Genomic DNA, 21,546 nt, shown 5'->3' with positions numbered 1-21,546 from the left:
TTTTCAGCCTACGCACTTGTTTCAAAATGAAAGAGACTGTACAATCAAAAAGATCAATCAGAGGTTCTTCCGCTGCTTCTTGAGAAAATAGTATGCTCCCTCACATTGTTTCAAACCCATAAGCCTCATTTATTCTTGTAACCATTTTTTATACTCTCTGAATCCAGATAAACACTATTCATTTACGTCAGCATACAGTACATAACATTCTAAATAATGGACAAAACATATACTTGAGACCAATTGATGCCAAAAGATAAATGAATTAAAGAGGAAATTTCATTGTGTCACATTACTCGTAATTTAAGACGTCAATGTGCTGTTAATAATACATCATCTGAGATGGGCACAGTCTGTTTAAAAATACTTTCATGTCATGTTTATTTTTTTTCCTTTTAGTTTCTTCCCTCAGAAGAAATTGTGGGTATCCAACCAATCAGCTGCTTTGAGGTTATTTCACCAGGAGGGCCAGATGTCACCGTTATACTATGAATAAAAAAATTAAACCTTTTAGTTGGTTCTGTAAAAATGCATCTTAGTTTAAAAAAAATCATTATATAGAGAGAGCGAGAGAGAGAAAGGGAAGGCTAATACCTGGATACTGTAAAACACTGCTGTCCATTCAGTCAACTCATCCTCATTTTCACAGCAGAGATACCTTAAAGAAAAATAACCATAGACAAAGTAAGATGGCCAGTGACATGGAGAGGAGGTGAACATTGTTACAAGGCTGTGAGATAATTGAGCCATAATTATTATTTAGGGGTGCTTTTTAAGAAAAACAATTGTGGTATATTGCTTGATATGTCTGCTAAATATTTGTGACTGTATTGTGTAACTGAATGTTCAATTTTGAGGGAAACTGTTTGACTTCATCTGTAATTTGCTTTTGATCAAAGTGTCTGCTAAATAATTAATGAACATAAGATTAAATGTAATTGTTTTAGAATATGCTGTTGATATATGAATGCCCAAGGTGGTTACAGCTCTATGGACCCTTTTCAGAGACTGTGTTTATGTGTTTCAACAGTCTTCAGCATCGTAAATCCTGCAACATTGAAAACATTTTTAGTATCAAGTATTCATTTATTAAGAATTATCAAGTCTCAGAATAAGTCTGCCATGGCAGCTCTCAATTCTGGTGCTGCGGCCCCAACACTGCATTCAGATCATCAGGTCGACACGGAAAAAGCTGCGTGAAGGAACCGTTAGCCCAATAAGAGCCCAATAACACATAAAATGTGACCAAGACCAGAAATGGGAAACCACAACCTGACTCACCACTGCTGCTTATCATGAATTAGTATCAGTCCCCATCTGTAAATATAAAGAAAGAAATTTTACACACCCCAAACTGTATCGTATAAATGTTAAAAGTAATATACAGAAACAAGGAAGCAAATTCATGAGGGGTATAAAATAATCTTATATTCATACATTTATTGAGAAAAAAAGCTGCCTAACATTTGCAGAATTCAAAATGGCATCCTACTTTTACTTTTTGCACAAATACTAAGTGTAGTATGCAAGTATACTTTTCTGAATTCAACAATTGTTTCATTTTTAGTTATGGCAACTGTGGCGCTATTCTTTACAATGTATTGCATCCCTGTTTATGAGTGATCATAAGCTGTAGAGAGAAGTAGTGTTAAGGTGCTCTGGGTTTATTACGGTGTGGGTGGATGTATTTTGCTCCGGCAACCATGATAGAGCTTGAGCTCTTTGACAGGATATTCCCTCTCACACGGAGAACCCTGAAAGAACAGAAGGCTTTAAACGTTAATATGCTCAATCAGTGTATGATAATACACTAGCTGATCATGCTTACACACACATACACACCTGCAGTTCCTTGTGCAGTTTGAATGTGCTGCCAGAAAGCTCACAGTGACGACTGTGGAAAGTTTTGCTACTTTCACTTTTAACCTCACAAATGCGCAATGGCCCCATTTTACTCAGATTCTCTTTATTGTCTGCTTGCAAAAAAAAAAAAAGGCTTTTTGTGACCTTAATAATTTGAGCCAAAAGTGTATGGTTAAATGTTTGGGATTAATTTTGTAGACAGAAACACTGTGCCGTTACATGGATTTCTTTACCAAATTAAAATGTATGGTAAAAAAGCATTCCAGAAGCTTCAATATCAGAATTGAGATTTAAGATATCTGACATATAAACATTGTAATAAGCCTTTAAATGTATATTTTATATGTACACTTTAAGATTTTTTGGAATATCTTCATTTCCAAATTAAGGAAATGACTTATCATACTGAAATCTGCAATGTTTTATACTTTTTCACCATTCTCATCAATTATGGTGACTGAATTGGTTTTCAGTGACACTATGCATTGGTGTTTGTGTGATGAAACATACCCAGGTACCTCATGATGCTGTTAATATAGGGGTTCCTCTTGATCAGCAGGTGAGAGTGACAGCTAAGTGAAAAATAGATTGGCAGCACTCTTTCCTGGTAATGCAGAGTTCTCTCTATTATAAAATAAACCATAATACATTCAAATAACTGAATTTCTTAGTCACAGAAACCACATCCAGAGTCACGTTCAATAGATAATGTCTCATATTCATAAAACCATTGCACTGACAGCCTACTGAGTACATTATGTCACTTCTAAAACATTCTATGATCAGTGAAACACAGATTTAACTTGTTCAGCAAAAACAAGCACCAACCCAACAGCAACAGATGCCAACGAGGATACCACACTGCTCCAAAAACTTGATAACTGTGTTGTGCATTCTAAACATGAGACTGTATTTGTCTACAGAATAGTTAGTACAGTTATTACAAATTAAATAACAACCTAGTTAAAATGCACTTCGGACCATAATGAAGGAATTAAAACCTTTGTCATAGTGCATTACATAGTACTGCCCCAAATCGGTAGCTGTTGCCTCTTAACATAGAACTAAAGCAGCTCCAAGGAAAAACCTCTAAATAAAAAGAGGAAAAGCTTTTAACTCAGTTCTTATTTGCATGTAGTATCATTACTAGTAGTGCCACTTCCAGTATAGGCTGAAATCTTACCCATGTCCTCTTTCTCTAGAACTTCATAGCAGCTCCAGATCTCTTCACTGGCCTGCTGAATTCCTTTAAGGTCCAAAACCACAGAAATCATCTTGACTATTGTCATATCTGCTGTGACCTAACACAAAGCACACGTAAAGAAAAAAAAATTGTTACATCTGTGGAAAAAGTCTACAAATAATGTACTTAAATAAATGTAAGTTTTTCTGTTAAGATTAAAATCTGAACACCTGAACAAGAACCTCCGCACCCTCATCTTTCTTCTCCAGGTAAACAGCACAAATGGTGCTGGATGGAGTTCGACTCAAGGGCCTCTGAAATAGCATTAAGTCAGCCATTAATGTAAAAAACTAGCAAAACAAAACAATACAAATAATGCATCGACAACCTTTTAGTGTTACTGTACTATACAGTAACGTCATAAAAACAAAAGCTCGTTAACATGAGGAGTTATTTAGATATTTAATTATGGCAAAACAGCATTTTAAAAAAAGCTTGTAACATAATATTGTAAATGCCGATGTCCTGTGAACTCTGACCTGGGACATGTGTTTATTCAGGATGACCGACGTCAAGTTTAGCTGCCTCTTAAGGTCAGACTCTGAGACCTGCAAAAGAAGCTTCATCTCAGTCATCATTTTTATCAACAGTTTACCATCAGCATTATAAATAAATAAATATTTATTAAATGAGTGCATCAGTTGGTCTATCTGTCAGCATGAATCAAATTGCAATATACCTTTAATACTGCAATGTAAATGAAGGCCCTCTAGAGGTAAAAAATAAACCTGCGAGGGACTTATGGAAGAAGACCACGTCTCTCCATGAATGAATGTGGTTTTGAGGCACCAGTGTACACATGGCATCTTTTCAGAACGGATGGACAAATATTTTGTCATTATGACAATGCTACTGTAGCTTCATTTCTCTATGTACGGATTTGACGTGGCATGCACAGTTGCATGAAGGCTGTATGTAATTATTTATAACAAAATCAGTCCCGACAGCTCTAAAGTTGATATAATTGTTATTGATTTATCAAAATGCCCAGACACACTATGATCAACCTTTAATAAAGATATATATTATTTCAAATTAAGATGGTCTGGAAGAAGGAAAACAAGGAATTTATCTTTAATGATCACATTTAAAGGTTGTACTGACTCACATTAAAAATGCTGCAGTAGTTTTGGATCAGCTCCTCCACCACCTGAGATCCTGTGACATCTGTTCCATCTGTGTGAAAAAGCGTTGGACCAAATACGATACCAAGGTTTCGTACGGTCATCTGATTCTCATCAGACAGGTGTTGAACACTGACAAAGCAGACATTTGGGGTCAGGTTTATGGATGGACTTAATGATCAATTCAAATCAACAGAGTTCCAGAAATATTCAAAACAACTTTTTAAAGTAGGTAAAAAGTTCCTGTCTATTTTTTAGAGTTGCTTCATCTCAGAAGATAATCACTGTTTTATAGTGGTTTGTGTAGTACTTTGTAGCTTTAAGACAGCTGAGCAAGTCACATGACTTATAACATACCAAATTAGGTGGTGTATGAGTGCTTTGAGTGTTTCTCTGTTAACATCTGGGAGGTTTGAAAGGAGAATCTGGTATTTATATATCTTCTCAGCTTTGTCCTCTATACCTGCAGAGAGTAAAAATAAAATAAAAAACAGTGTTCAACTACTCCCACTTTCCAAGCGGTATTAAATGTCTCATCTCACATTACTCCAATTTTTATTCACCTGCAGTTCGAAGCCACTTGTCAGTGTTTTCTTGTCCATTAAACACTCCATCCTTGACCTCCCTGAGAAATCGTTTTAGCGTGTTAGCCACATCATCCACAGAATAGTCCGACTCCAGCAATGTTATGCTTCGTGCATCGTTTTGAAACCTCTCCAGCAGTTTGGTCACATGAGAATTAATGCCACTCTTCCGGTAGATTCCAGATGACATCAGTCCTAGAGTACAACACACTGAATGAGCCAATCAGCTGCCTGACCAGTAAATTAAATGAACCGAAAACATTGGTTGACTTAACAATCACCATAATCAGTTACCACATAACAACAATAAAAAAAAAACAAAAAAAAAAACCATTCAAAATAACTTAGAACATTCTGGCAATAACACTGTAGTGAATCTTTTTTCTAATTTGAAATTTCGACAACAGAATGTCTGTGTTTTCTTATGTAATGGGAATATGTGTTTGAATACCATAACGTGTTACATGGTCCAGGCAGCGGTCAACAATCACTGGGATACCCAGATCAGTGAGTTGTTGTTGTGATAGTGGCTGATCTCCAGCACCAGATCTCTGCTGAATGAAGGTCTGCCAGCCCACAAAATGAGGCCTGCGGTCAGCTAGCAAATGCAGAGGTCCACCTCTCCACACAAGTACCATGGAGCCAGCACTGTCAGAGAGATCTACGTACACATACGCACTCAGAGTACATTTATACAGGCACCAACATTTTTATACTATCTCTCTATCACTACTTGTTGTGTGTGAGCTGTAACTCACTGAGTGTGAGTAGCTTGCGCAGGTCGATTATTTGTACATTGTCTTCCAGTAACACCTGGAGTTTGAAGTCGCTCAGGCAAAACCAACCAATGCCATGGCTGCCCTCGGTGCAGCGCAGGCGACCCAGACGTTCACAGGTTCCACATACATTAAACAGAGCCGGAGGCAGCACAGCCTGAATCGAGAGAAGAGAGGGAAGGGAGTGGATCAATTTATTTGTCTCCAACTCCGATATAGCAAAATATATTGTTCCAGCTTTACGGAATAATGCAAGGAAAGAGAGATGAATATTTACAAATATTTTATTTTATTTCTTTGTTTTTTAAACAAGTGTCTTATGCTAACACATTTGTTTGATTAGAAAATACAGTAATATTACAAAATTATTATAATATAGACCAAGACTTTACAATACCTTAAAGGGACTTTGGTATAGTATTGTAGTATAGTAATAATATAATATATTATTATAGCAAAACTTTCCTATTTCAATTGTAAAAGATTTGAAACTGTTATTTATTTCTGAAATAGCAAAACTGAAACCTTAGTACCCCCTTGTGGTCCAGTTTGAAAACCTAATCTAAAGCACTTGTTTGTCATTTAAGTTAGTTAAAATTAAAAGATAAAAAAAAGTTGATTACCTTGGCAATAGCCTGGATCCAGTTCTTGATGATGCTGCCATCATCACTTCCAAACAGGTAGACTCTTCCCTCTTCAGAGTACAGTTCAAATGTGTGTTCATAGCTGCCAGCCAATTAGAGAGGACATGGTAAATATGGCATTAACGTGGTAAAAATCAACTCACTTAGGATTGAAGTTCAGGGATCATTACCCATGTTTCCCTGGGCTGTTGACAGACAGGCAGATGATTTCACTGGTCTTCATGCCACCACACTTGTGATGACTCTGTTCACTCTTAAAGTAGCTAAACATGCCATCATCAAGACAACACCAACGCTGAGAGAAATCTACAATATTCACCACAATAAGGTTCATACACATACAGAAACAAAGCACCTCAAGTCAAAATGTTTACCGTTGCTCATTAATTTGTAACTGAAAAACACTTTAATTTGCAATGAAATATTGTATATTAATAATGTGAAGCCTAAAAAGCCTAAAGCATGACATTTTACAGTTTCCAAAAGCAGTTTAAATGGTCACATAATTTAAATGTAATTGAAGTTGAAAGGTTGTAAAATAGTTTCATAGTTTTATATCTATAATTATTGAAATATTTTTTTCCACATTTATTTTGGTGCTTTCGGTTTAAATAAAAAACCAAAAAAATATTTTAGAAATATTCATGATATGCAGTAAAAATATTTTGTTGTATCCATATCTGTTTATATTCTATATCTAGACTGGAAGCTTTAGAAGTTGTAAGATTCACTTTTGATGTTCAATAATCAAGATTCTTGCATAGTACAATGGACATTTTATGCCAAATACCAGGTAGAATGAACCTTTTGATGATATAAAAGTATAATTTAAGTCTTTTTGGAAGTCGGACATCCTCACAAACACACAAAATTGTAGATCTGAGAAAAACGTGAGATTCAGCAGCCAGTCATCATACAGCGGTTTACTTAATAAAGCCACTGGGGCTCCACATACCTGCTTTAGATTTGTGGTCTGTGATTGGCTTAGCTGATGAGCCGGTCTTAAAAAGATAGCCAGACTGAGATCGAATGGATGCATCTGTATCCACTGGTGTTAACGACTCTAGTAAACAACAAATCATGGTCAATGTCAACCTGTGCATCCAAACGTTTGCACATTGTGGTTTTGTGTGTGTATTTGTGCACCTGAGTTCAAGTTCTGCATAAGTAGCTCTGCCTGTACTGTTTGGCCACTGCGTTTGGCCAGAGACAGCGGAGTAGGGAATTCTGGGATACCAGTGTTGCAGTTGATATCCACCCCACAATTCAGCAGCGAGAGAGTCTCCAACAAATCACCAGACTGCACGGCTGAACACAGAGCCTAGGAAACCAGGAGTAACTAAACATTAGAAAAGAACATTTGATGTGCATTTACTGTAATTTTTTGCCAATTGTATTGAATTGACTAACTCTGTTGAGTGCCTCCTGTTGGCCAAAGAGTGCGTGGTATTTGCGATATTTTCCATCTTTGTATTTTGCTGTGATGTGTTCGAGACGTTGCTCACTGTGTGTGTCTGAACAGAGACGCTCGCTCGGGGGAATATTTGCTCCCCAGAACTGATTTGCTTTGCCGTTACCCAGCAGCAGAAAAACCTGGCAACACATAAAGAGATCATCATGCATCATCCTGGAAGAGAAAGGCACAATGGCACCTGCAAGGGATGAATTCAACTATCAGATGTAGCTGTGGCAACACATAGACTGGATGCATCATATTCATTGTACCCTGATGAGGTCATCAGTCCACACTCGTTCATCCAGCTTCAGACTGCGCACCTTTGACACGTTCTGGCCCAGACTTCTGTGTGCACCTGTTAATGTGCACAAATGTATGAGCCCACATATGATACATGCATACACCAGCTGTCATTTGTTAACATGTAAAGTGTTTGTATGCACCTGCACATTTTTCACACAGCAGAACACACAGGTTGACAGAAGCCCACTCCGGCATCGAAGAGCTGCAGTCCGCACACAAGCGGTTTGATGGCACACGCCAAATGCTCTCACACAACCCATCACATGATAGAGCGCGACTCACACAATCCTTTAGCGCCTTACACCATCCCTGCTTCTCACTCTCTGAGTCCACCATAAAACTACATAGAAGAGAGAGAAATATACAAATGTACTGTATATAGGGGGCTCATTTACAGTAGGTGTCTTTCATTAATGTAGTGAGTTAGTTCCCAGTTTAATTACTTTCATTATCAAGTTTACAGTTTATTTTGCTCAATATTTGCCAAGTAAGTCAAACATGTCCACATATGCCATCCTTGATGCCCTGACAGACCTTTAAAAAGTATGTAAAGCACATTTTTTGTGACCGTTATAAATCAGTGAATGTGCTTCAAGAAACTTCAGGGGATAACACTTGGATAGCTCCATTAGTTTTTTACTTTTGATCCACTTTGTGTGAAGTGTATTAAGCCCAGTATTCTGATGAGACCTTTAGAATTCTGTTATTATTGTTAACTAAACCTAAAACTATTAAAAACTGGGTTTGGTAACTGAAATAAAGCTGATTTAAAATAAAATATTAAATAATAAAGATGAAAAACTTACATTTTGAAAAATGTTATATGTTTAAATTGAAGTACTTAAACACTGTAACCTAAATAAAAATACTGAAAAAATTTTTTTTAAAAAATGTTACAAAATTATTGAATCTTTAAGGAATAGTTCACCCAAAAATGAGAATTCTGTTACTAATTACTCACACTCACGTCGTTCCAAACCTGCAAGACCTTTGTTCATCTTTGGAACACAAATTAAGATTTTTTTGATGAAATTGACAGAAATGCAACTGAAATGTTCCCAGAACAAAGATGGTTACGTTGATTACATTCAGGTTAAAGTATGTGCATGCATCGTGGTTATCTCCAAACTGGCTGAAGACGGTAACTCATCTAACTCGGTTGAATAAAGTCAGCCAGTGATGTTACATAGACTGTGTTACTGATGTCTTCAGTAGCTTTCTGGAGCTGGGAGCATTTCAGTTGTGTTGCTGTCTATGCAAGCTCTCCAACTTAATTTGTATTCCAAAAGATTAACAGAGGTCTTACCAGTTTTGAACGACAGGATGGTGAGAGTTTAATGACAGAATTTTCATTTTGGGGTGAACTATCCTTTTACAATTTAAATCATAATAAAAACTAATTTAAAAAAGCTAAAGCTAATTCTAAATACTTATAAAATGCTTTAATAGTATATAATTAATAAGTGCATTCCAGCTTGTGCAAAATGTGAAAAGTTGTAGCGTTTACCTGAATGCTCTGTATGGAGTGGTGAGCGTGAAAGAGCGCTTGTTTTCTCCATCTCTCACGTTGGCCATTCGCATATCTATATCAGTGATGCCTACACCCTGAAAATATTCCTGTACACAACACAAATATGTTAATTAACTCACCAAAACCTTTACAAAGCCAACCATTCACATTCAGACTCACACCTCATGGCTCCTGAAGAGGAACAGTTTGTCCTTGCTGATAAGTGTGTAGACTTTGGTGCGTGGCGACAACATTTCCATGTGTCCCTCGAAACTAATATTCACACTTCCATTCCTAAAGAACAGATTCCGGGGCTCCAGACTATGTTTGCGATCACTTAGAATCTTTTCAATACAACACACCCAGTCATTTCTTTCCTCTGTGAATAATAAAAAACATTTACATACAATAAAAATGAATGTAAATGATTCATAGCCTGAATGCAAAAACAAACATGTGTAGTAGACATTTTGTAAGGTTAGGAAGAAAAAAAATGCTCACGAGTGCTTTCAGCTCGAAACAAGAAAGTCCGGCTCTGACTGTGGAGCTCGAATCGCAAGTCTCCGATACTGACCACCTTATCGACAGATCCCAGAGACACCATCCTTTTAGAGTATACTTCCTGTCACAGAGAGACAGACCGGGAGAAATTCTTTATTACACACAGAGCTGCGTCGATTTATGACAAATTGCAGTCTGTTACTTATTTCAAATTACATTTTAGTTATTAATTAGACTCATTTTTTATTACTTTTAGATTACTTTTGACGTAACTTGTTTATCAAATTGATTTAAACAGGACCGTCTTGTACCATATTGATATAAAAATACGAAAGAGAAAAAAACTATATTCCATTCCTTGTAATTATCAACATGAATACAGTACATTATATTAAGGTTTCCCATACTGGGGCTTGTAAAGGAACTGCAGGCAGTTCTCAAGCATAAATAAAACACTTACTATTTTTTTATTTTTACCTGCATGTTAGAATTGTAAACATGCAAATGTGATAATTATTAAAATCAAGGTAGTTCAAGTAACTATATTAGATAAACGAGGTTCAGATGGTAAAAAAGTTTGGGAAATTACATTTAAATGAGAAATAACTGAATTTTGTAAATCCAGTGTTCAAATGCTGTGTGATCTCTGTCCACAAAACTGGAGGACTTTCTGCATGTGAACAAGTGATAGGTTATTTAAGAAAGTATCGTTAAATTTTTTTGAAAAGAGTAATTAGGGAACTAATAAATTATAAAGAATGTATTGCTATAGTGTGAATAATATTCAATCATGTAATCAATAACCATGTAACTGTAGTCTGATTATGAGTGTTTTAAAATGTAATTTAATCTAATTACAAGGACTTCATTTCTGGAATCTGATTACATAATCCAGATTACAGGTTATCAGTTTCTACCCAGCTCTGGTTTCACATGTTTACAATCATTCCTGCCACAGTAGAACAAAATGTTGTTTCACAGGTTCTATAAATACGACAATACCAACTCATAAAGAACACATAGTGAACAATGCTACACTCTATAGACTACAAATACATTTGCAAACAAAAGAGATACATATAGTATATTTGGAAGGGGTACAATTCAAATTTACAGTAAATCTCAAGATTTAATTGTCCCCTTATTGTCCCCAATTACCTTGGCCAAATTACATTTTCTAAACCACTAATCCTTTTTAAACACATTCTTCAAAGTTTATTTTTAGCAAATCTCTAAATGAATATCAGTTTTTCTTAATGTACATTATAATGTTCTGGTGCCTAAAAAGCTGTAAAATTACGATTTAGTTTATAATGTTTTTTATTATTATTATTTTAGAATAGAAAGAAGAATACTGGCCATTTAATGGTTATCTGACATAATATAATTACTGGATAGTCAGTAAAATTGAGTTTATTCAGTAGTAGTGATGATTATGGTAATTATTTAAGGAGTTACAGTGCAAATGACTGGCAGTGCATAATTTGAAGTATTATTATTGCTATTATTATTTTGATGATTATCTCAGAGAGAGTATACTTCTGTCTTCCTTTTACAGTCCAAACACTGTAAGTGCTACATTTGCCTAATCCAAATATCAGGCAATTGAATGACTTGCTAAATGGCAAAAACATTTATTTAATCTTTGATTTAAACCAAAACAAAAAGACAAAAATACATTCCAGCTTTCATACCCCTTCGTTTTTCATGTTGGTCATCCCCCCCTTTTCATTCTTATGTTTTACAGTAAATGCTTAACAACTTCCTTAGAGGAAATTAAAACATGGCTGGACTTTTTAGTCCTTTTGGAAGGAAATAGTGTCTAGTGAACTAGAAAATATGATCTGCTAGATTTAATCTGAATATAAAAATCTTAATCTTGATTGTTCAAGATTTTGAAACATAAAAAAATTACTAATATAGTTATTCATTTATGTTACCTTGATGGACTGAAAATATCTCAAATATTCTGAATCCAGCTGCACCCATCGGCGCTGGTAAATCTTCCCTCTGAAAATACAAACATGAATATTATGAAACATTTATAAACAGCCAAAATAAAAACACAACTATACGGATGTAAGAAAAGATGTAAAAGATTGTATAGAAGTTGTCTCTTACCCTTTTGGAGGAGTTTTCTCTAGCCAGCCAGCTTTAACAATCTGACGGAAGTCTTCAGAGAAATCAGGAAAGCCTGTACACCGGATGTCAATACTGTCCTCACTAACACAAACAAATTAATATTATTAGATACAGAATAATTCACATTTCTTTTATTCACATAACAATATATATATATTGTTTTAAACCACACACCGTTCTCTCAGAATTACAGTCTCTTTTCTATCCTCTTCAACATTCAGGTTGATAAAACACTTCTGGATGTCTCGCAAGAGATCCTCCTGAAGAAATACATTTAGCCATATAGATACAAAGGTTTGGGGTCAGTATGGAAATCAACATTTTACACAACATTTTACTCAGCAAGATTGCGCTAAACTGATTAAAAGTGACAGTAAAGAATTTTTTTTTATGTAAAAAATATTTGTTGTTCAAACATAAATAATAATTGTAGATGCTTCTTGAGTGTCAAATCAGCCATCGCAATATTAGCCATTACAGAAATATATATTTTTAAATAAAAGTAGTAAACAGTTGCCTTAAACATTATATTACATTTTATTAATATTTCACAATATTAACTGTGACATTTTTACTGTATTTTTAATCTAATAAATGTAGCCCCAGAGGAGCATGAGATAAATTTTTCCTTATGCCAAACATTTCAACAGAATGGTATATTCAACAAGAACTTAGAAGTACAACAGAATATTTATCAGACAAAAACTAGAAATTGGTAATTCTGTGTTGAGTCAACCAGAGGTCCCCTCCTCATTTTTTTTTATCTTCCTAATATTTTTCTGATAGCAATATATTTAATACTTCTTGAGTTACATGCACACAAACTTTGGGAAACATTTTTATGGCACTCAAAACAGGTATATTCAATGCAGTTGTTTTGACAGAAGGAAACATGATACATTTCTAGTTTTAATATTATTTGTTGTTTTTCAGACTTTCCTCTTTATAAGTAAAGAAGTATCATATTTTAGCAAGTGACCCACATTTGGTGTACAATTTACTGATGTACTCCTGGAGCCATACTGAAATTACAATATCTCTGAAACTGAACCATATATGGCCTTAAAAATTAAGATTCCAAATGGAAGCTTTGTTAAAAACCAATTCCTAAAAGGGCCTTAATATCTCTTTAATGGTTTTGGAGTTACATGCCTGCAAAACATTGGAGAAAAAAACTTGAAAGGTGATCTTTCCCCATTTTTAATGGTCACCAAAAAAGATTGCTAAAGTCAACAGGTTTTACTAACAGACCTAGCAATCTCTGTGTAAAAGTAACATCATGAAGCTGTAATCTTTCTGAAGTCATTTTTAACCCCCTGTAATTTGCCTCTGAATCTCAGGTGAAAATTGCCATTTTGACCCCCCTCAGTAAATATTTATCCATGACATTTAATATTTTGGCTTTCATCACTATGTTACACAATACGTACATACTCTATACATCATGGTTATTCAAATCTTACCCTGGATGGCCAGTGCACTGCAGAGTTTAGCTCCAACCCGGACCAAATCCACCTACCTGTGATTTTCTAACGATCCCAAAAACATTGATTATCATGCTCAGGTGTGTTTGATTAGGGTTAGAGCTAAAGTCTGCAGTGCACTGGCCCTCCAGGGCAAGATTTGAATAACTCTGCTATACACTACACATCTCTCTTCAGAAAAAAAATATATATATTAGAAAAATTAAAAATTTGAGACAGGGACCTCTGGTTAATATGACACGGAATGACCCAAAATTATTAAAAATGTAGTACTGTACATTTCAGCTTGATGACACAGCAGTGAGTGTGAGTTTAAAATATAGGCCTATGACAAAATGACTAGTTAATCAGCTATCACACAGATACCATATAAAGACTCACAGATACACAATTTACCTTTAAAGCCATGCTCTGGAATTATGTTGTGTGCACCTGTGAAGGATGTAGAATGCAGGATTAAATTAATTATCGGAGTTAATCATCCAATAAAAAAGGAAACCATTATATGTGTGGTCTCTTTAATACTGAAAAGGAAACTATATAAATATGAAATACAGGGCAATCAATAATTTTTCCTGGCACAATTCCAAACCATCTTGGCATTTTCTTACTGATATGAAATCTGTACTACATTTTATTTCTGACTTAAAATAATTATAATTAGTTTCGGGTTAAAATAAGGAATTATAAGATTAATAAATAGGATTTCGAACCAGTTTACACAAATACTCTTAAAAAAACAGTCTAGAGAACAGTAAACTACTGTGCTGTCTTTAACAATAACCTTATCAACCCTGATGTAAGGCTATGTGTAACGATGACTGACTCGACATGGGATCCATTTGCAAGCTTTTATTAGAACACTCGTAGTCGTACAGGCGAAGGGTCAGGATCAGCAAACACAGTATAATAGAGATATCAGAATCGTAGTCAATACCAAGCAGTGGGTCGGGGTAACCAGCAAGTATCACAGTCCGTATAACAATCTGGGTTCAAAGGCAGGCAGCAAAGGTTCTAGGATCGATAAACAACAAGGGTTGGCAACAGGATAGCAAGACAGGGTAGAACGCTCAGAAATGTTAGCCGTGGCAGAAACAAGACTTCGCAATGAGGTGACGCAAAGGTCTGGCTTAAATGGCAGTCTCTGATATGGAACACCTGGCCGGTGATCAGTCCAAGGTGCGGGGCTGTTGGGTAATGTAGTGAGTATCAGTGTAAGTGAGTGTTTGGATGCCTGTGGGTGTCAGTATTCGGGCGATGGTGCCCTCTGCTGGCCTCTGGAGGGACTCACGGGGTTCGTATTCGTGACAGAGCCCCCTCCCTGCGAACGCCTCCTGGCGTGAGGTGGAGGGCGACGTCGGGGTCTTCCTCGAGGTCGAGGGGCCGGTTTCTCTGGATGTTCTCTATGGAAATCAGTGGTTAAGTTGGGGTCAAGAATGTCCTCGGCATTGACCCAGGAATGTTCCTCTGGACCGTACCCCTCCCAGTCAACCAAGTATTGGAGAACTCGTCCCCGACGTCTTGAATCAAGCAGCTCTCGCACCTGATAGGTCTCCTCGCTCTCCACCTGAACCGGTTGGGGACTCTGCTCACGGGACCTCCCCTCGCCCTCCTCCTCAGGGGCAGCAGCGGGCTTGAGCAGTGACATGTGGAAAGTGGGAGAAATACGATATGTGTCAGGCAAAGCAAGGCGGAATGACACAGGAGTGATTTGTTGAGTGATTTTGAATGGACCCACGTACCTAGGACTTAGCTTTCGGCATGGCAATCTCATCCGAAGGTCTCTGGTGGACAGCCAGACCCATTGACCAGGTTGGTAAGTGTGTCCAGGGCGTCGACGACGGTCGGCCTGATCCTTCAGGCGTCGTACAGCTTGTTGAAGATGTACGTGGGCCTGATTCCATGTATCCTCGCTTCGTTGAAGCCAATCAGTAACAGCGGGAACATTGGTGGGTTCACCTGACCAGGGAAACATGGGTGGTTGGTACCCTAGAACGCATTTGAAGGGGGTGATTCCAGTGGAAGGCTTGATCAGGGAGTTCTGAGCATATTCGGCCCATAGGAGAAAACGAGACCAGTCCTCTTGATGGGAGCTGCAGTAGGAGCGGAGGAACCGAGTGAGCTCCTGGTTGAGGCGTTCCACTTGACCATTGGCTTCGGGGTGATAGCCAGACGTGAGACTTACGTTGACCCCTAGGGCTTGAAAGAAATCCTTCCATAAACGAGAGGTGAACTGAGGACCTCTATCCGAAACGATGTCGTCAGGTATGCCGTAAAACCTGAACACCCAATTACACAGGAGTTCGGCGGTCTGAAGAGCAGTAGGGAGTTTGGGTAGAGGTATGAGGCGACAAGCCTTGGAGAATCGATCGATGATCGTGAGTATGACCGTGTTACCCTGGGATAGGGGTAAGTCTGTGATGAAGTCTATGGCAAGGTGTGACCAGGGTCGTTGAGGGATAGGAAGAGGTTGAAGGAGTCCAGCTGGCAGTTGACGAGGGGTTTTGTGCATGTTACACGTCTGACAGTTCTGAATGAATTTGATAGTGTCGGGGTTAATGGTCTCCCACCAGAAGCGGTTCTTGAGGAGATGGAGTGTGGCTGTGATGCCGGGGTGACCAGAGGCAGGAAGACAGTGAATATGACTCAGGACCTGATCACGGTGAGGGGCAGGTACGTAGGTTTTATCCGGTGGACAGGCGGCTGGTGGTGCTTCTTGTGAATTGTGTTGTTCAATAAGAGTCATGATATCCCACTGGATGGGAGCAACCACCACATGGAAGGGCAATATGCGTTCGGGGACTGAGATGGAAGGGTCGTCATCATGGATGCGTGACAAAGCATCGGCTTTAGTATTCTTGGAACCTGGGCGATAAGTGACATTGAACTGGAACCGGGAGAAGAACAAGGACCATCTGGCTTGGCGTGGGTTGAGTCTCTTGGCGGAGCGTAGGTATTCCAGATTTTTATGATCCGTAAAGACGGTGAAAGGATGAATAGCCCCTTCGAGCCAATGTCTCCACTCTTCAAACGCTGCCTTCATGGCTAACAGTTCTCTATCACCCACATCATAATTTCTCTCCGCTGGGTTGAGCTTGCGTGAGTAGAAAGCACAGGGATGAAGTCTCTCCTGAGGGCCTGGTCGTTGTGAGAGAACGGCCCCAATGCCAGTATTGGAAGCGTCAACTTCGACTAAGAAGGGAAGAGAGGGGTCAGGGTGATGCAGGATAGGAGCGGTGACAAAGCGTTCCTTTAATTCCTTAAAGGCTTGACGGGAGGCTTCGGCCCAGGTGAGACGATGGGTACCTCTTTTGATCATGGAAGTGAGAGGACTGACGACTGTACTGAAATTTCTAATAAAGCGTCTGTAGAAATTGGCGAATCCCAGGAACCGTTGTAGCTCCTTGAGAGTCTGAGGCTCTGGCCACTTGAGTACAGCAGAGACCTTACTGTCGTCCATAGCAACTCCCCCCGGACTGATGACATAACCCAGGAAGGTAGTGGAAGTGGTGTGAAACTCACACTTCTCGGCTTTGGCGTACAGTTGATGTTCGATGAGGCGCTGTAGTACAGTTCTGACGTGTTGAATATGATCCTGTAGGGTGTTGGAGTAGATGAGAATATCGTCAATGTAGACCACAACAAACTTGTTCAGCATGTCCCTGAAGACATCATTAATGAACGCCTGGAAGATGGACGGACTATTGACCAGTCCAAACGGCATAACCCGGTATTCATAGTGACCGTTGGTTGTAGAAAAGGCCGTCTTCCACTCGTCACCCTCTCTGATGCGAATCAGGTTGTAAGCACAGCGTAAGTCAAGCTTGGTGTAGTATTGAGCTGTGCGAAGTTGTTCTAATGCAGCTGGAACCAGAGGAAGGGGATAACGGTACTTCACCGTGATCTCGTTGAGACCACGGTAATCAATGCAGGGTCTTAAACTGCCGTCCTTCTTTTTGACGAAGAAGAAACCAGCGGATGCAGGGGAAGTGGAAGGACGTATGAAGCCTTTCTCCAACTCCTCCCTGATGTATTTAGTCATGGCTTCGGTCTCTGGGAGTGACAGTGGGAACACACGACCCTTGGGTGGATTGTGACCTGGTAGAAGATCAACAGCACAGTCATGGGGTCGATGAGGTGGTAAGGTGTTTGCTTGGGTTTTGCTGAAAGCTGCCTTGAGGTCGTGATATTCCGCTGGTAGGTTGGGAACCTCGAATGACTCCTTGTTAATCGCCAACGAGCGCACTGGAAGAGGAGAAATGGTAGATAGGCATTTTGTTTGACATTTGGTGCTCCACTTTAATATCTGACCTTCCCTCCATGATACTAGCGGATCGTGCAGTCTCAGCCATGGTAGTCCCAGAATTATGGGTGTATTGGACGTGGGCAGAACGTAGAACTGAATAACCTCCTGGTGCAGTAAACCGGCTGTGACGGATAGACTTTGTGTAAGGTGAGTGATGATGCCAGTTCCCAGGGGACGACCATCTATGGTAGCTACAGACAGAGAGTTAGCACAGGGTATTAATGATACGTTGTTTGTTCTTGCAAACTCAGCTGACATGAAATTCCCAGCCGCTCCAGAGTCCAGTAAAGCAAATGTGGTCACTTGAGCGTTGTTAATGGTTAGCTTCAGGGGTACAAACACACAGTTTACTGGATGGAGAGAGTGTAAGGATTCACTCACCAATTTGGATGAGACAGATGAGGGACGTGAAGGACAGTTGGCTCGTTGATGACCAGGGGATCCGCAATACAGACATAGACGATTTGCCAAGCGGCGATTCTTCTCCTCAGATGAGAGATGATAGGTATTTACTTGCATGGGTTCAGAGTCCTCGACAGACTGAGCTGCTTTAATGACAGTACTGACATGAGAGCGAGGTTTACGTGAACGCTGCAGATTGTCAATTGCTATCGTCAACTCGATGAAATCGTTCAAACTTCTCCCCTCATCTCGACATGCAAGTTCAGCTTGTAATTCATGACTTAAACCCTTTCGAAACAGAACTTTTAAGGTGTCACTCACCCAGGTCGTTTGTGCTGCCAATGTGCGGAAGTTCATAGCATACTCAGCAGCTGAAGATCTCCCCTGAGAGAGCTCTAGCAAGCGTTCGCCAGCACTCTTTCCCTCCTTGGGATGATCGAAAACCTCACGGAAGCGTGTGAGGAAATCATTGAAGGAGGAGAAGGATGATCCATCCGTGCGCCATACAGCGGTAATCCAGTCAAGAGCCCTTCCGGTTAATAACGAGCAAACAAAGGCAACCTTACTGTTGTCAGTGGAATAGAGCATGGGTTGTTGTTCCACAAACAGCGAACATTGTAGTAAGAAGCCTTTACATTTGTTAGGGTCACCGTCGAATTTCTCAGGAAAAGCCAGTCGTGGGTTAATCTGAGAGGGCGTGGGAACCGCATGTGCAATGGCGGCCGCTTGTGGCGCGGGTGTCGTGACAACAGGACTATGGAGATTCTGAATAGCCTTCACCAATTCCTCCGTGACGGCGGTAAGATGATTTAACTGTTGCTGATTTGCAGCGATCTGACTTGCCTGAGCTGCCAGGTTGGTGCAGAGATGTTCATAGGCTGCTGGATCTTGTCCTGGCGAAGTCTTCTGTAACGATGACTGACTCGACATGGGATCCATTTGCAAGCTTTTATTAGAACACTCGTAGTCGTACAGGCGAAGGGTCAGGATCAGCAAACACAGTATAATAGAGATATCAGAATCGTAGTCAATACCAAGCAGTGGGTCGGGGTAACCAGCAAGTATCACAGTCCGTATAACAATCTGGGTTCAAAGGCAGGCAGCAAAGGTTCTAGGATCGATAAACAACAAGGGTTGGCAACAGGATAGCAAGACAGGGTAGAACGCTCAGAAATGTTAGCCGTGGCAGAAACAAGACTTCGCAATGAGGTGACGCAAAGGTCTGGCTTAAATGGCAGTCTCTGATATGGAACACCTGGCCGGTGATCAGTCCAAGGTGCGGGGCTGTTGGGTAATGTAGTGAGTATCAGTGTAAGTGAGTGTTTGGATGCCTGTGGGTGTCAGTATTCGGGCGATGGTGCCCTCTGCTGGCCTCTGGAGGGACTCACGGGGTTCGTATTCGTGACAGAATGAGCTTAAACAAAACAACAATTCTTCCGTCTAATAATTTACAGTAACAAACTGAATAAAGTCACCAAACCTGATGCACAGCATTTCCAAAACTTTCCCAGCTCAGACATTAAGAAACACACAACCTTTGAAAGTTATCAGAAGTGACAATAGTAACAATAGTCCATTGAGCACACACAATAATGCTCTTCTTCACTGTGGTCAGGTTTGGGAAGTAAGCTCAGATCGGTGTTCTCCATGAAACCAAGATAAAAACTCAAACATTTTTATTGTTCATCCAGCTAGACTGCAAAAACACACATTAAAAAAAAGTGCACATGGTCTCCATCCACCAATCCATTAAAACAAATACACACATGCAGAAAGAGACACTCTTATGTGAATGTTGGAGGAATAAAGGTGTATTTAATAGCATATATTGGTGAAATAAATATCTGGTCAAATAAATAAGTGGTCCAATAAGTATCTGATAGCCTACATAAATCTAAACTATACTTAACTATTTAACAGCTAGTGACTAAAGCACGCGCGCACACACGGCTATCCTTTTTCAAAACAATAGGCTGAACATCTTATTGAAAATACAAGTGTTAAGTTGTATATTCATCCTCTTAACCATAAAGACTGTTAGTGCCATCGGTAAAAATTTTACTTCAGTTTAGAATGTTATAACGCGAGAAAAGAAGATCATGAAGTTACCTGTGTGCAGCCAAATTCTGTGCTAACCAAGCCCTGCTGCATTACAAGGCATTTATTAAAAAAACACACGCACGCGCACGCACGTACAAACAAGCACACACACACACACACACACAGAGAGAGAGAGAGAGAGAGATAGAGAGAGAGAGAGAGATCTATTTTGAAAACGAGGAAGGTTGCATTCCTGCATTTTTTTTTTTATTAATTTTTTTTTTTGGAAACTGGAAGATTATGAATTTAAGTCCACACAAACATAAGGGCACAAAGTCTGAAGATAGATCAATTCGTTTCTGACGCTGCTGGTTGCAACTACGAACAAACTGTTTACGTTAATGCGCACGTATGCATTAGAAGACCCCGTCGTTCACGCTGATGCTTTAATAGTTTCATATGGCGTTATGAACATATTCTAAATTTTCCACCGTTCTAGTACTTAAACATTTACGGTGACAGACAGAGATAGCCTATGTTTTTGGAAGTACCGAGGCTTGTATCTAGAAACTCAGATAGCTATATATATATAATTTTATAATTGCAGAAAAAAATGGTATTATGGTATTATACACAAAGAAAAAAGAAAAGCACAAAAATAAAATTACAGGAGGTCTGTATCGAAATTTGTATCGTTCATAGACTGTGGTATCGTTTCAGTGAAATGACTTCACTAGTGACGTTCGAAGGCTCGTTTGATTGCAGTGCTTCGGCAAAGGTTTCATTTTTGGCCAAGTGGAGGAAATATTGTTTTTAAACTTCCACTCCACCGCCTTCTGTCCAGTCCACACAGTAATCACTTAAATCCTCTTTTATCCAGTCTAAATAACTTCATAATTTCCAATAAGTTACACAATTATGAAACATTATAAAATAATTATTTTACAAATGTATCAAGCCTTTTTAACCATGTAGCGCACATCTTGGAGCTGTCACTCTTGACAATTTTTTCCTGCACCTTTTTGGATTGATCAGCAGGTGTCCCTAGCGTGCATTCAAAGCCTCATGAAATTAAACCAGTTTTCAACACCTTCAAAGCTGGTTGGAAAGCTTTAAAGCTTTCCTTTTAAGACTGGTAAAAAAAAAAAGTGCCTTTTTTTCTTTCCTT

At 38.9% G+C, this 21,546-nt stretch overlaps 1 protein-coding gene across 2 annotated transcripts; it reads right to left on the bottom strand.

The window, feature by feature from the left end:
* Positions 1-392: 392 nt before the first annotated feature.
* arap1a (ArfGAP with RhoGAP domain, ankyrin repeat and PH domain 1a) lies at positions 393-20,542 on the bottom strand. Of its 2 annotated transcripts, XM_026210639.1 has the most exons (29): positions 20,448-20,542; positions 14,027-14,062; positions 12,321-12,406; positions 12,126-12,227; positions 11,945-12,014; positions 10,005-10,125; positions 9,686-9,882; positions 9,501-9,610; positions 8,134-8,333; positions 7,960-8,045; positions 7,645-7,827; positions 7,381-7,555; positions 7,190-7,297; positions 6,405-6,540; positions 6,214-6,316; positions 5,573-5,747; positions 5,266-5,475; positions 4,794-5,009; positions 4,588-4,693; positions 4,215-4,362; positions 3,586-3,654; positions 3,277-3,360; positions 3,047-3,164; positions 2,374-2,487; positions 1,843-1,973; positions 1,672-1,754; positions 1,282-1,317; positions 595-658; positions 393-486 (listed from the first exon to the last, which is right to left on the bottom strand). In XM_026210639.1, exons 2-29 carry the CDS (start codon positions 14,036-14,038, stop codon positions 457-459), a joined length of 3,273 nt encoding a protein of 1,090 aa, XP_026066424.1. In that variant the 5' UTR covers positions 14,039-14,062; positions 20,448-20,542; the 3' UTR covers positions 393-456. The 2 variants fall into 2 exon arrangements, with proteins under 2 accessions (XP_026066424.1, XP_026066425.1); XM_026210640.1 differs by lacking the exons at positions 393-486; positions 595-658; positions 1,282-1,317; positions 1,672-1,754 and having other exon boundaries at positions 1,851-1,973; positions 2,382-2,487.
* Positions 20,543-21,546: the final 1,004 nt, after the last annotated feature.

This window comes from Carassius auratus, chromosome 30 (genome assembly GCF_003368295.1).
Source record: "Carassius auratus strain Wakin chromosome 30, ASM336829v1, whole genome shotgun sequence".
NCBI classification, from domain to species: domain Eukaryota; kingdom Metazoa; phylum Chordata; class Actinopteri; order Cypriniformes; family Cyprinidae; genus Carassius; species Carassius auratus.
The sequence above is the reverse complement of the archived record's forward strand: the minus strand, read 5'-3'. Positions and strand labels throughout refer to the sequence as shown.